Raw genomic sequence first — 13,722 nt, 5'->3', positions numbered from 1 at the left:
ACATAAATAAAGTGATCCCAAGGAAATAACATGCTAATCTCCACTGTTACATAAAAAAAATTATTTAAATACTGAAACAAGTCAATGATTTGCATTGCAAACAGATCTTAATGGACACTGGTTGCTTCACTACCTTAAAAACCATCAAGGATTTTGATCCTTGTGAGATTATAATTAGCATTTGCATATGACAGCAATAAATTCCAGCCACCGGGGTGCCACTTTTGGAAAATGAGGCAACATTTTTGGGACTGCCAAACCATGTTGCTGTTTGTATGATGGGAATGTGTTTAGGCATTTACTGTTTCAAATGTATAGGTCATAAACCAATATTTGTATTATTCTTTTTTCACTTCACATTGGAAAACAGTGTAATGGGCATTTTCAAAATCTGAAAGTGTGTAATTGTGTCAATGTCGCATGGCACTGCTGATAAGGAGCATTTATCCTCAGTATACCTATCCTGAGAAAATGAAAATGTGTGGGCTATTAGCAGCAACTACACTCACTGTGAAATTTGCACTTATGAAGGTTTCTTCCAGCACCTCATCTCTCTCTGTAATGGTGCCCTTGAGCATAGTTCCCTAAATAGACTGAGTCTCTCTCCATAACAATAAATGAACATTTGACCTCAGTTTGATAACACTCTGGTGTCACGGCAACCCCTGACCTGCTTGTTGCCATAGCAGCTAGGCAGAACACCCTGCTCGGTCTCCCATGGTGACAGGAATTATATTCCTGCTGCATCTCTCCTTGTTGTTCTCCAGCTGTCTTTTGTGGATGAATGATCACAGGGAAGGCAGACACAGTTATGAATGATGGATGTGTGGCCACCTTAAGGCACTGGTTACCCTTGACAGGTACAGCACAATACAATAATGAGAATCTGTTTCTGTTTGTTTAGTTTTTTCCTGGTCTTTACATTACATTTTAGGGTTAATTTGTCCTTGAGCATGAGGAAAGCCACTGCAAGTCATTAGGGAGCATTTTCATTTTGATATGACATATGACATACTTCTCCATAACCTGTCATAATATATCAATATCCTCAGATTTATAATACCATCATTTGAGGATTTCTGCTGAACTTAATTTGAGACTCCTGCAAATGCATTTCAGGTAGATGTTAAGTTGTAGGGATGAACTCTGTGGTGCTACTGTAGCTCAGTAGCATGCCACGAACGCTGCAAGTAAAGAATAAAGCCACTCATGGTGCTATAAGGCATTTTGGGTAAATGTCATGGTCTGGCTGTGCCTCTATCTCATTCCCTGTGTTTTCCTGCCGTTTTTCCCTCCTTGTGTTTCTGTTCATTTTCTGTCTCTCTCTTTCTGTGTGTGTGTGTGTGTGGGCGTGGCGCTCTGTTCCTGCTCCTCCTGCCAATCACCTGCACACCTGTTTCTCATCCACTGCTGCCAACCTCCTGCACACCTGCGATTCATCCACTAATCAAGACTGCAGTACATCTACCCTGGCTCGTCACACCACACTTCGCTAGATTGTTCAGTTTGCCAACGTGATATAATGTCATGGCCAAGCCCTTTTAGTTGCTGTTCTTTCCTTGTGTTCACTGAACTTCTGACTAATTGTGTGTTTCCCTGTGCTCACGTTCACTTTGCTGCTGAGATTCCTGCTACCTGCCTTGCTCTCTGCCATGTCAGACCAATCACCAAGCTCACGGCTCTGCTCATGCTGCCTGCCTTGCCTCTATAATGATGCACAACATATCTAGAATTTTTCAATTTGATGTAATGATGAAGACAAATTCTTGGGGGGAAAAAAAGGTTTTCTCTCATTTTAAAACAGATCAAACAAATCAGCAGTTTTACTGGTATACATAAAAAAATAACCCAATTTCATGTTATGGTCTCAAAACTTTGGCCTACTCACTTGTCTCCTTTGCTGCGGGCGATGCCGATGAGTTTTTCTATGCCACCAGCATCCCGCAGGGCTTTGGCGTTCTCCATGTTCTTGGTGATGACTTCGTGCAGTGCGCAGCAGACGGCAGTTACCGTATCGTCTGACATGGCCTTGCTGGGGGGGCCTATGGTCCCGGAGGTCCCACTGCTGGTGGCATTATTGTTGCTGCTGCTACTACTGCCTGGTAACCGATGGATCAAATCTCTCATGGCATATTTACCTGGTGTGTGTGTGTGTGGAGAAAATGAAGGAAAGGGACAAAAAAATATTAGTCACATTTCATTATCTGCGCATCCTATACAGTATATAGCCAATTTTGTTAGAAACATCTTAAAATTGCCCTTGGACGGATTTTTGTCAACAATAGAAAGGACAGATATAGAGGCTACTGGACTGAGCTTTGACAACATGAACATATGATTTCCAATTTACAGACTGAAAAACTACGTGTGGGGGTGATGATTTATATCTTCTTGATTAGTTTACATTCCCATTCAAACGGATGATTTTAGACAGACGTTTACGTTGTGTTACGGATGAGTGGTACGCTATAAAAATCCATACAACTACCTCAATAATATACTTAAATACTTCAAAGCCTCTATGACATAAAACTAATATTACCTTTTTTTTTTTAAAGCAAACGACTCGTATGGCTAGTGAGTGGTTTGGATAACTCCATAAAGCTTTAGTTTGAGAGGGCACACTACAAATCCTCTGACGCGCACACACACTAGTGCAGACATTCTGAGAATCCAATAAAAGGGGCGACTCGTGGTATTTCAGTGAAAAGGCTGGCATATGAAGAAAATTTAAAAAACAAAACAAAACACTGACATTCAAAGAAAGGGTTGTTGAAGCAACAAAAAGAGTTAATTAAGAGGTGCAGGAAATACTGTGAGATAGGAAACTCATAAACTCAGCTAGTGAAAGGGTGAAGCAGATGGAAGCAATAACATTTGGAGTGAAGGGGAGTTTAAGTGGTGTGAGTATGGATTTCAAAGAGGGAATGACAGAAGTTGAGGACAAAACCACCTACATGTAATGTGAGTCACACCCACACCCTAATCTCCCCCACACAGTAAGGGAGTCTGTATCATGCTGGTCTTAGTTAGACCACACAGGGTTAAGACCAGACATAAATTTGTGTGGGTTTCGGGGAAGTCAATCACTGGCATATACTGTATATTGGGAGTGTCCAGTGATAACAGCTTTCACAAAGCACTAAAAATACTGATCTGCCCGTTCAATTTTCCACATTATTTTTAGGAAATGTTAATTTTCAGGCAAGGCGTCCTGATGAATACATGTTTGGTATTTTGATATCCGTTTGTAAAAAAACACTCACTGGTCACTTTCTGAACCCCCCACAATGCAGGAGTGGATAGATGTAGTAAATGACATTTATGTTATGGAAAAGATTACATTTTCTCTTTGTCTCCAGAAAAATATGTTCATTAAATTCTGGTCAAATATGTAAGACCCTTATGTCCAGATTTTATTGAGGTGTCAAATGAATGACTCTGTAATGTTTTATTCTAACAAACTTCATTGATTTTTATTTTATTTTCTCTCAAGTCTCCCCCGACATACTTTTCATTGCTCTTGTGTGTACACGTTACCTCTCCCAAAACGTACAAAGTTCTTAAATTTTGAAAAAATCTGGACGACAAAGGAAATTAAACTGCTTTTGTCCTGATGTGTTTTGTAATATAAACTACTGTCCCAAAATAAAGAATAAAAAATAAAGACAAATTAATACCATCCCCAAAATATAGATTCTTTTAGTTTAGATGAGAGATGTTTGTTGGTGTTTACAAATATTTTTCTCCTAAATGTTACATTGATTACACTTTGAAATGTCCAATTTGCTGGGACATATGAACTGTGATCAGGAAACAACTGGTATTTCCTGCAGTGTTTCTGAGTTTATTATTCCGAAACTCACAGTGGAGTTTCCCATGAGAGTGAGGTCACTGGATATGAAGATGACTGAGGACAGGGGCCGATACAGGAGAGATCAGAGCAAAGAGGTGATGAGTGGAAGAATGGAAGACAGGAGAGGAATTGAAGAGATGAGAGGAAAGAGGTGATTGTGCTGACTGAGGTGATGTAAGGAGATTCATCAAATATGAGCGGCTGTCAAGAGGTAAGAAATGCCTTGACCATCATAACGCCTGCCAATTACACTTGAATCATCTTGAACTCCTGGAACGAAACCCACAGGTCATGTTCCAGGTAAAGAACCATCAATTTGGATGCAGAGGTAATTGTTGAATAATGAGCCATGGCTGAAATGTGGTTAATTTTTTAACAAAATCCACTCAATAGAACCACTAGGACAAGCCCTCTTAGCCTGATGTACACTAAAAGGTACACTTCAATCAACTGAGCATCTCCACAAGAATGAATTGGTCTACCTTCTCCATGACATGTTGCTGGGTGTGACATAGCATGCCACAACAGTGTGAGTGCATGCTAGTTCATGTGTGTATACAACACTGAAGTGCAGCTCAGTATGAGTCACTGTCTCCTTCAAAATTTTACAAATCCAAGTCCTACACAGACGTGCTGGATCAGATAAAGTAGCTAAAAACAGGAAGTGCAATTGTAAATAAATTCAGTGTCATATCATCTTCAAGTGGATCATTACATCCTCTCTGGCAGCAGAGAAACCCTAGGCCAAAATACTCAATTTGCAATAACCGCAAAATACTTTTTGGATTTCACTAAGAGTTTTTTCATCAGTTGTGAAATAATGTTTCTAAACAACTCATTTTCACCACAACAGTACAAAACTACTGAATACCTATCTAACTGCCGCTCTGCATCAGAGGTCTAATCTTCTGCAGCCCATGGTGCTACTTTGAAGGGCTGAGAACAGCAAAGCAATACACATTCCAGCAAAATCAGATGACACTTTCAACCTTCAAAATGCAAGGGAACACACACACACACTCACAGAAGAATAATGCATGATTATAAATATGGCCTTGTACAGCAAACATTGTTGTTATACAGTTTTGAATTTACAAAGGCACACTCATGAGGACTCATGTGGAGGCTTCAACACACATACCAAGACACACACATGCAAACTCTGTAAGGATGGAGTTGTGAGTTAATTGGTGAAGTGTTATCTCAGGCTGGCAGGCTTAACAGAGGTTAAGCGGTCATTGTCTTTTAGCTGTGAGGACGAAGTTAAGCTGCATCCAAAGAGGAAGACTCATTATTTGACTGACTTGAATCAAACTGACTAATTTCCTGACTGATTTACTGGCTGATGACTGACCGATTAATTTACTTTCTTTCTTGATTTAATGATCTGACTAATTTCTGAGTGAGTGAGTCAATTATTTACTGACTGACTGCATGACTAATTTACTGACTGGCTAATTTACTGACTGACTGCCAGATAATTTACTGCATGAATGACTGACAATTTATTGATTGACTGACTGACTGACTGAGTGAGTGAGTGAGTGAGTGAGTGAGTGAGTGAGTGAGTGAGTGACTAATTTATCAACTGACTGACTGTAGGGAATCCAGTAATAACAAAAGGAGGGTGAAGAGTTAAAACTATTAGAGGTGCATGTGTTTGTCTAAATATTTTCTGCTTACAGACAGATGTTCTGATAAACTGCTCTCAGCACATCCCTAAAATATGCTCACACGTGTGTGCGTGTACACAGGTGTGTGCATGCATATCCCGTCATCACATTCATCCCACAGGGGGCGAGTGCGGAACGGAGAAGATGATATGGAAGGAGAGAGAGGAACAGAGGTTGAACGATGAGGGCGAAACAGCACAGTAGTCACCAATGTTTGGGAGAGAGAAAAGAGGAAGAAGAGGAACAGGAAGAATGACTGAAGGACAGAGAAACCGAGAAAAGAAAGAAAGTTTAGCCTACATACATATTAGCGAATGCCAAGACGAATGCAATGTGAAACGCCTTGATAGCTGAAGGATCCAACTGAGAGGCCCTTGTTATTTCCAACCCTTTTAATAACACACCTTGTTAGAGGAAGACGCTGCCTTCTGATAATCATAGAGTGCTAAGAAGCATGACTGAAAGCCTCACACACATCTCACCTGAACATACACATTGCAAGGCAGGAATTATAGCACGGCCAGTCCTGTGGATGCCCCGGACTGTGGCCGTAATGCCCCTTCTAAAATGAACTACCCTGGCCGTTGTGGTTGTGCCCTTAAAAGGGTGGTTGCTTAAAAGTTTTTGGTTTGTTTGTTTTGTTGTGAGATGTTTTTCTAAGACACTTGAGATTATTATTTTTTTAAATCTCAATTTCACATTGTCATTTTCAACAACTAAACTAAAGCAAAGCTGTGCTCAGACACCCCTTTAGTCAAATAAAATCTGGCCTCTTTCCTAAATCCAGACACCATGATACCCAGAGCCTGCAAGAAGCATATTGATGAATTATAGATTCATATTAGTGAGAGGGGGTTGCTGCACTTTCCTCACGTTGATGCAAAATTTAACACATTTTAAAAGCTTAATCTTTGGTTGTGCTCATCACTAGGATGAAGACATTTTTTTGTTAAAATACTGGGTTTTAATTATGACTAAATATACAATTTATCTCTCAAGGACACATTTAAGTTTTGGGCATTTAATTGACAAATGACTAATCTGAACGTGTTGGAATGTGTACAGCTGTATAAAAAGTACAATCAGTCAGCATATTATAATACACACAACCAGAAGCGTCAAAGTGTCAAAGCCAGGAACTTCATGTAACAATTATTCCTGTAACCTCACAGTGATCACAGATAGTTAAACAGGATGGAAAGAAATAAAAGAGCTGAGGAGCAAATTAACATGGATGTTTTTACGAGTGGGTGGCGACTCCTTCTACTTTAAAGTCCTACTGTGACACAGACAGCCCCTCTACATGCTGGAGTGCAATCTCCCCTCTCCTTCTCTCTCTGTCACTGAAATGTGAGCTACACCAGGAACATGTCCTCAAGGGCAGAAACAAGCCCTGTGCTGATCACTGCACAGTCTAATAAACCTGTATTACACAACTCCTCCAATATAGCCATCTTCACCTGGGAGCCAGAGCTGGTAATGTATTCCTGTGCTGCATTCCCTCATGTGTCGCTAACTCCCGCTGTGCAATGCGTGCTTCATCAGGGCCATAATGGCTGATTTGATTTAAAGAGATCCAATTACCCTCAACAATGGAGTGATTTGATTGTTTACTGACGGAGAAGGGAGAGTGTTATTGAAGTAAAATTGGAGGTAATTGTCTCAGGGAGATGTGGGGATAGATGAAACGGCTTGATTGGTTGTGGTGTCCAACTGTCTGAGAATAAAGGATGTTTAATACACAGTTATCAGTGACTGGGTTTGGGTTCCTGAGGTGGGCTGCTGTATGCTTACTGGTATCAAAAGCTTCTGGCTATGTTATGTTTCTAAAACCTTTCTGGGTTCTATGAGTATATTCTAGGCTGAATAAAAGCCGATGCTATAATGGAAGTTTACAGCCGTAATAATAGGTAACATTAGGTAGTTTAGCCCACAGCTGTGAAATCTGAGTTGTGAGAAAAGAACCTGAGAATGTGATAACTGCTGTCTTAAAGTACCAATCTGAACACGTTTAAACTCAAGTATATTTATGTGTATAGTTGAAGAGTTTGATTTATAAATGGAAAGTTACCATCTTGTCTCAAATGATCATATTTGAAGCTTCATGTTTTTTTATCCTGTGTACAAACTCTTAACAGGTGAAGCATTTAGTTTCAAATGTTCCCCAATGTGTGACATCAGTTTAAATGTGGTATGATTATGTGGTGCTGTAGCTGCTATTAAAATATTCAGTGACAAAACTAGTGTTTCAGTGTGTTTTGTGTGATTTGAGCGAGTGTCTTACGGGTGATTTAAATATTAGCACATCCCATCATCGACAGGGGGCGCCAGAATCAAAGTAACTGGGTGTTGGTTTCTGTTCTGTGGGAATATTCCTTTATTGAAAACATGAAAGTGATGTGGTTATGGTCCTTGGATGTCAGCCTCTGAGAGCTCAAACTGAGTATAAGACTATACGCCAGAATTACATCCACACACAAACCCTGGAGATACTCTCAAACATCAATACTGTCATTCAGGGAGGAGGGAGGAGCATTTTATTGACACCAATTTTTCTTATTGCCCCCTTACTGTAATCCAAATCATAAAAAAATTATAGCATTCTAATGAGTTCTGGATTATGGGCTCATTTGGAAAGCATCCACAAAGAAGTGAAAATATAAATCACATTCTGTACACACACAGAGACACACACACCCTGCAGTCACCAATTATCAACATCCTTGCATCCTCCTCATCAAGCCAAAATAGATATGAATGACCTCCAAAGACACCCTGATGCCCCACTGCAATGTGAGGCGTATTCCTTTTAACTTCTGAATATATAAATATATAAGTGAATAAATAAAATGAAATGCAGAGGAGAGTACAGACAGATGAAACACAGCAGGTTTAAAGAGGTCAGAAATGGAGGTAAATTGGAAAGCGGCATGCCATCGCTTCCCCGTTGTAAAATATTCTGCCATCCTGTGTTTGGTGCTTTTCACACCAGTTATATCTCGCCCTCTGTGTCTCTCTTTGATGTCTGTGGGTGACAGGTTTACAGCATAAACTGCAGAGGAGGGAGAGAGAGACACAGAGAAAGGGAGGGGGCAGGGAATGTTTTTTTCCCCTGTGAAGAACCTGTAGCTTCATTAAAGACATTCTACTGACATGAAGAGGATGCCTGCTTGGGAAGATGTATAGATGCACACACAAACATACTGTATTCATGCACACACTCACAGTTACAGAGAACAGAGAATTCCCATTGTGATGGTTAGATAAAGTTACACTGTACAGCTTCTTAATGATGATCAGTTGGGGTCTTACAAGTGGAGACATTTTCTTGAATAAAATCATGAGGGCACAACTTTGAATATGTCATTTAAATTTGAGTTGTTACACCTTAAGAAGAGTAAAATTAAATGTATCTGTGCACCTCCCAAGATCACCTGAACACGAGTCAGATCCCGGAGGAACAGCTGTAAGACCAAATAATTCTCATCATCTTATCACAGCCCTCTCAATTTCTCTTTATTGTTCTCTGTTTCTATTTCTCTGTCTGTCGTGCTCCCAGTCTGGCACAGTGGAGCAGAGGACGGAGAATGCCAGAGAGAGAAGTGTGCTGATAAAAGACATGCCAGACCCTCACACACAAGAGATTCATCCCGAAGGCGACACAGAAATTTCATAAAGTACCACTGCAACAGGGACAGAGAAGTGTGAGTCAGTGGACACGGTCACTTTGTCTTTCGGCCCGCTAGCCTTCCAAAGTTGTGTATGCTTACCACAGTGCAGTCTGTTGACAGCAGGGACGGCAAAATATGTCAAAGTTGGTGAGGAAAACACAAAATGGACATTCTTTGGTGATCTAAAAAATACTTTGTGTGGCTGGGAATTCACAAATTGGGAGAAGCACGTAATGTCATTTTTTGCCATCTGCTTAGTGCAATCTTTCAGTGTACTACAATGTGAGTGTGTGTGCGTGTATGTATTTGTGAGAATAATATATGTTTAGATCAAAGGCTTGAAACCGGTGAGTTTTCTGCACCGTATTTGCATCTGCATATAACACAGCCTGACCTCTAGTGAACACACACTCGCATACACACACACACACATTTGCAATCATGCAATTAGTGATATCCCTGTGGCGCACTACTTCGGTTTCCACAGTAACACTCCCCAGCACTGATGTCATCAATGCGAGACACAAAGAGCGAGAGACTGTGAGAGAGGGAAGGTGAGGCGTCATGAGCTCATGTCTGAAACGAAAGGAGACGGAGAGGGAGGCGTAGGTGTGGGATAAACAGATGAGAGGAGGAGAAGAAGGAGGGAAGAGAAAGAAAGAAGCACAATGAGATGGAGAAAAAAGGGTATAATATTCATGTTACAGACAAGAAGGTGGGCACAACATTGTAAAGTGAAAATGAGGGGAGGAGAGGCTTAAACCAACAAAGCTCTGGTGTGACAAGAGAAGAAAACAAATAAACAGGAGAAGGGGTGAAGAGGGAGAAGAAAGGAGAAAAGGTAGAGGACGTGGAAGTGGACTTTCTGTGGCTGTTACATCATTGTCACATATTTTATGCAGTGATACAGTGTTGCCTTTGCTGATATCATGTTTCTATGCAGTTTTAACATTTTGCTTTTAATTTTTTATAAAAAAAGTCATCATCATTTCAGAAAAAGTGATCATCAGCACTGATTTTTGCTACTACAGTCAAAAAAAGGGTATTGGGTGTCTTCTGCAACCAATAAGCATCAGAAAAAAAGCCTGTTATCAGTATTCTGAAGGTATTTTCATTTGATGTTATTCAAACAGAATTGAGGAGCTTCTACACCGATCACACATGAGAACATCCTGATAAAACACCCCCTGATTCACATGAAAGAGGTGGTCTTGAGACACTTTTAAGTAAACTACGGTGCGCTTTGTTTGATGTTGGAAGTCAATTAGTGTAGTCCGAATGCAGGAAGGTAGCCAGCATTTAGAAGCTGACTGGTTCGATTTTCTTGATGTCTTTTTATAATGTCACTGTGTCAAGCTAAAACATTTTCTGTGAGTCATCTTGAATGTATGTGCACAACATGAATGACTATTAAATAATGCTTTGATTTCCTAATCATCGATTTGCAGATTGATATACTGTATAATCAAATGCAATATAGGATTAAAAACTTTGAGCCAGTTACATAACCTGAATCAATTTGCTTTTATAAAGTATGACTCATTTGTTTGAAAACTGTAACTAAAAAAGTAAAAAAGTTTCACATCCAACTTTATATTACTATATATCACATATTTAATGCAAACCCCAGTAAAGGACTTTATATTAGGAATTCATGTTTGGAATTTAAATCAAACCCTTACTGCAGAATCCAGAGACTCAATTAGATTTAGCAGTTGGAGCCAGTAATTTCGTAAAAAAAAAAAAAAAATGTAATCAATTAATTAAATGTCTTAAATGAATACAGATTTTTGCATTTATCAGTTTTTCATTAAACACTAACTTTGGTTTGAATTTGGTTGCAAGCACAGCATGCATTTATAGGAACCCTTAGTAAATAGTTGCTGTATTTGGAAAAAATACAGTGTCTTTTTGGCATTCAAGTGCTGTTCCCAATTCATGTGTGTCAAATTACCATCTGTAAGTAAATGGGGAAGAATTGCGCTGACAGACGGTGTAGCAGTGAATGGGACTCATTTATTGCTACACAGGCATACAGTAAATTATGCAAATCAAAAACTATGAAGGAGGTGAAATCAGGAGAGAGACAAAAACATTGACAGATGAGAAGAATGATTCTCAGCGACATCAATATGCCACTAAATCACATTACAGAGGGACTGGAATATAAGCATACATACGCGGTTAGGTCTTCAGCTGCCACTGCTCTCTCTTCTTTTTCTCTTCTGTTTCAGTCTCCCTAGCCTGATTCGGCCTCTCTGCTCTTTTCCATCTTTCTCCATCCTTGTGCCTCTCTTGTTTGTCTTGCTGCCATCTAATCATACAGTGCTTTCATGAGGATTTGACACTCTGAGGTTATTGTGTGAAAGATGATTCTCATCTCCGCTCACTCTGCTGAGGTCTGATGCAAACTACCATTCCCCTACGGTGATGCTGCCAAACTTACCGGCAATAACAGCTTATGACACACTATCACATGAGTTTTAAGAGACGAAGATTTTGTTTTTGCTTTTTAGAAAGAGACGATTTACTCTAGATTAGCCATGCAAAATTATATTATAATTAGGTGGAACCTTGAAGACCTGCAAACTGCTCTTTGAAACCGCTTTGTGGCTTCGGGTTAAACTGTTGTTTAGCAGAAGAGCATGGTGTAAAGAAAAAGGTGTTTGACTCAGAGGTTAGAGCCACTGTGGTGAATAAAGCTTGCGAACATGGGCCAAATGGGGCTTGTCTCTTACGAGTGCCTGGCCTCTGCCTCTTTTCTGTCGACACGCATCAACTCACACCATGCCAAGAGCAAAGACTCAACCCTGACTGATCCCTCTCACTTTTCTCATCCTCTCTCAATTTTCTCTCTGCATTTCTAAGACTCTCTATGTCACTGTGTGTCATTAACTCTGACTGTCTCTTCCTGTCTCACCAGTTTGGAACAGAAGTTGATTTGGGAGCTGATTTTGAGCTGATCATTTATTCCACTGACACTAATGAATTTTATGTGACTATTTAAATAATGTCTGTTAGCTAGCTAAATAGATCCAGCCAACCATCATTGTCTTATTAGGTGCAATAAGCAATTTGAATATTGAACAAATTAATCCCTGAGAAGGTTTGTTTGTAAAGACAATCCCACTGACAATCAGCAACCCACTCTGCAGCTCCATGCAGTTTCCAACTGCCTTTAGCTCATTATTTTTGTTTGCCAGTCTGTAAAACCACAAGAATGTCGGTTAATGTTTTTAACTGGTGGCTGGTGAAGAAACTCAAGTAAACAAGCTTAAGAGAAGCAGATCTTTTTTTCTTAGCTGGAGAACCAAACCAGGGCTAAAATGTCATTAAATATTGACATTTACGTACTTTCTGCCACTTAATGCTCAAATAGCTTAAGGAAGCGTTAAAATATCTGTTTTTGGAGGATTGAACCAAATTGAACCAAGAACTGCCTGTGTCACAGTAACCTATTAGCTACATTAGACTATTTACTTTTAATAATAATGTTAACTACATGACCGTCAAAACCACAACAATCTTTCTAAAGATCTCTGTTTTCTTGCCGAGGTGTATTTATTTTTAAGCCAATCTGTTAACACCTCCCTAATGGTGCCAGTCACGGTTGCTACAGGAGAATGATGATCTGCGATGCCCCTAATTCTCTCTATCTCTATTACATATCTTAATTTACCTCCATCACCCTGTCTCTGTCTTATTGTCGGCCTCTTAAGTCTCAGAAAACAACACTGGGAGAGCTAATCACATGCAAGACTTAAACCATGTTATCCTGCAACTGAATAAGTCAAGCGTATATTCAAATGAAAATGCCAAACAAATTTGAATTGATTTTCCCTGTGAATTTGCAAGTAATTACATTATTCAATCAGCCTGTGTGTTTTGCCTTTCTCTCTATGAAGCACACATTGATTACAGTGTCTACCTCTCTTTCCATAACTCTCCTCTTTATCTTTCTCTGCTTTGGAAGCTAATGGCTATAAAAGACTAAAAGTAAAAATTGACCAATTACCTCTAATATTTTAATCAATTAGAGAACATTTTAATGATTTCCAGAGCAAAACATACACTGTTCTCATTTTAAAAGGTCAAATGGAAGAATTGATTAAATCGTGTTAGTACGTGGACGTTTTTTACTTTAATTTTATTCAAATTAAACATTTATTCTGACAACGTAAGAGCAAATGGCTCACTCAGACTTAATGTAAAAGGTAGCTGAAACAGGATTTTGACCTTGGAATATTACAATATTCTACTAAAACCAATAATATTATACATTGCACATTAATAAACTCTACCTGGTTGGCAGCAGCGGAAACGGTAATACATTGCAGTAACAGTTCTGTCTGAATGGATATCGAAATGCAATCCCAACTATAGTTAGTTGGACAGTTTTTTGAAGGGTAGAGTTTACCCACATTTTTATGCTGACATAAATTTTAAATCTCTTTTATCAAGAGCACAAATCCTTGTAGGCTCAATTATGATATGTCGTATAAGGGTTTTGCTGTTTTTTTAC

The 13,722-nt window shown here is 39.4% G+C and overlaps 1 protein-coding gene across 8 annotated transcripts in view; it reads right to left on the bottom strand.

The window, feature by feature from the left end:
* ctnnd2a (catenin (cadherin-associated protein), delta 2a) overlaps window positions 1-13,722 on the bottom strand; it is a 252,253-nt gene that overhangs the window by 18,904 nt on the left and 219,627 nt on the right. For all 8 annotated transcript variants that reach the window (XR_006375784.1, XM_044176683.1, XM_044176687.1 and 5 more), the window contains one exon: window positions 1,889-2,138. Coding sequence is in view for 7 of the 8 variants with exons in the window: in XM_044176683.1 (XP_044032618.1) it covers window positions 1,889-2,138 (250 nt within the window). In the remaining variant the exon portion in view is untranslated. The remainder of the gene's footprint in view (window positions 1-1,888; window positions 2,139-13,722) is intronic.

Source organism: Siniperca chuatsi, linkage group LG19, assembly GCF_020085105.1.
Source record: "Siniperca chuatsi isolate FFG_IHB_CAS linkage group LG19, ASM2008510v1, whole genome shotgun sequence".
Lineage (NCBI taxonomy): Eukaryota > Metazoa > Chordata > Actinopteri > Centrarchiformes > Sinipercidae > Siniperca > Siniperca chuatsi.
This window is presented reverse-complemented; position numbering and strand designations above follow the sequence as displayed.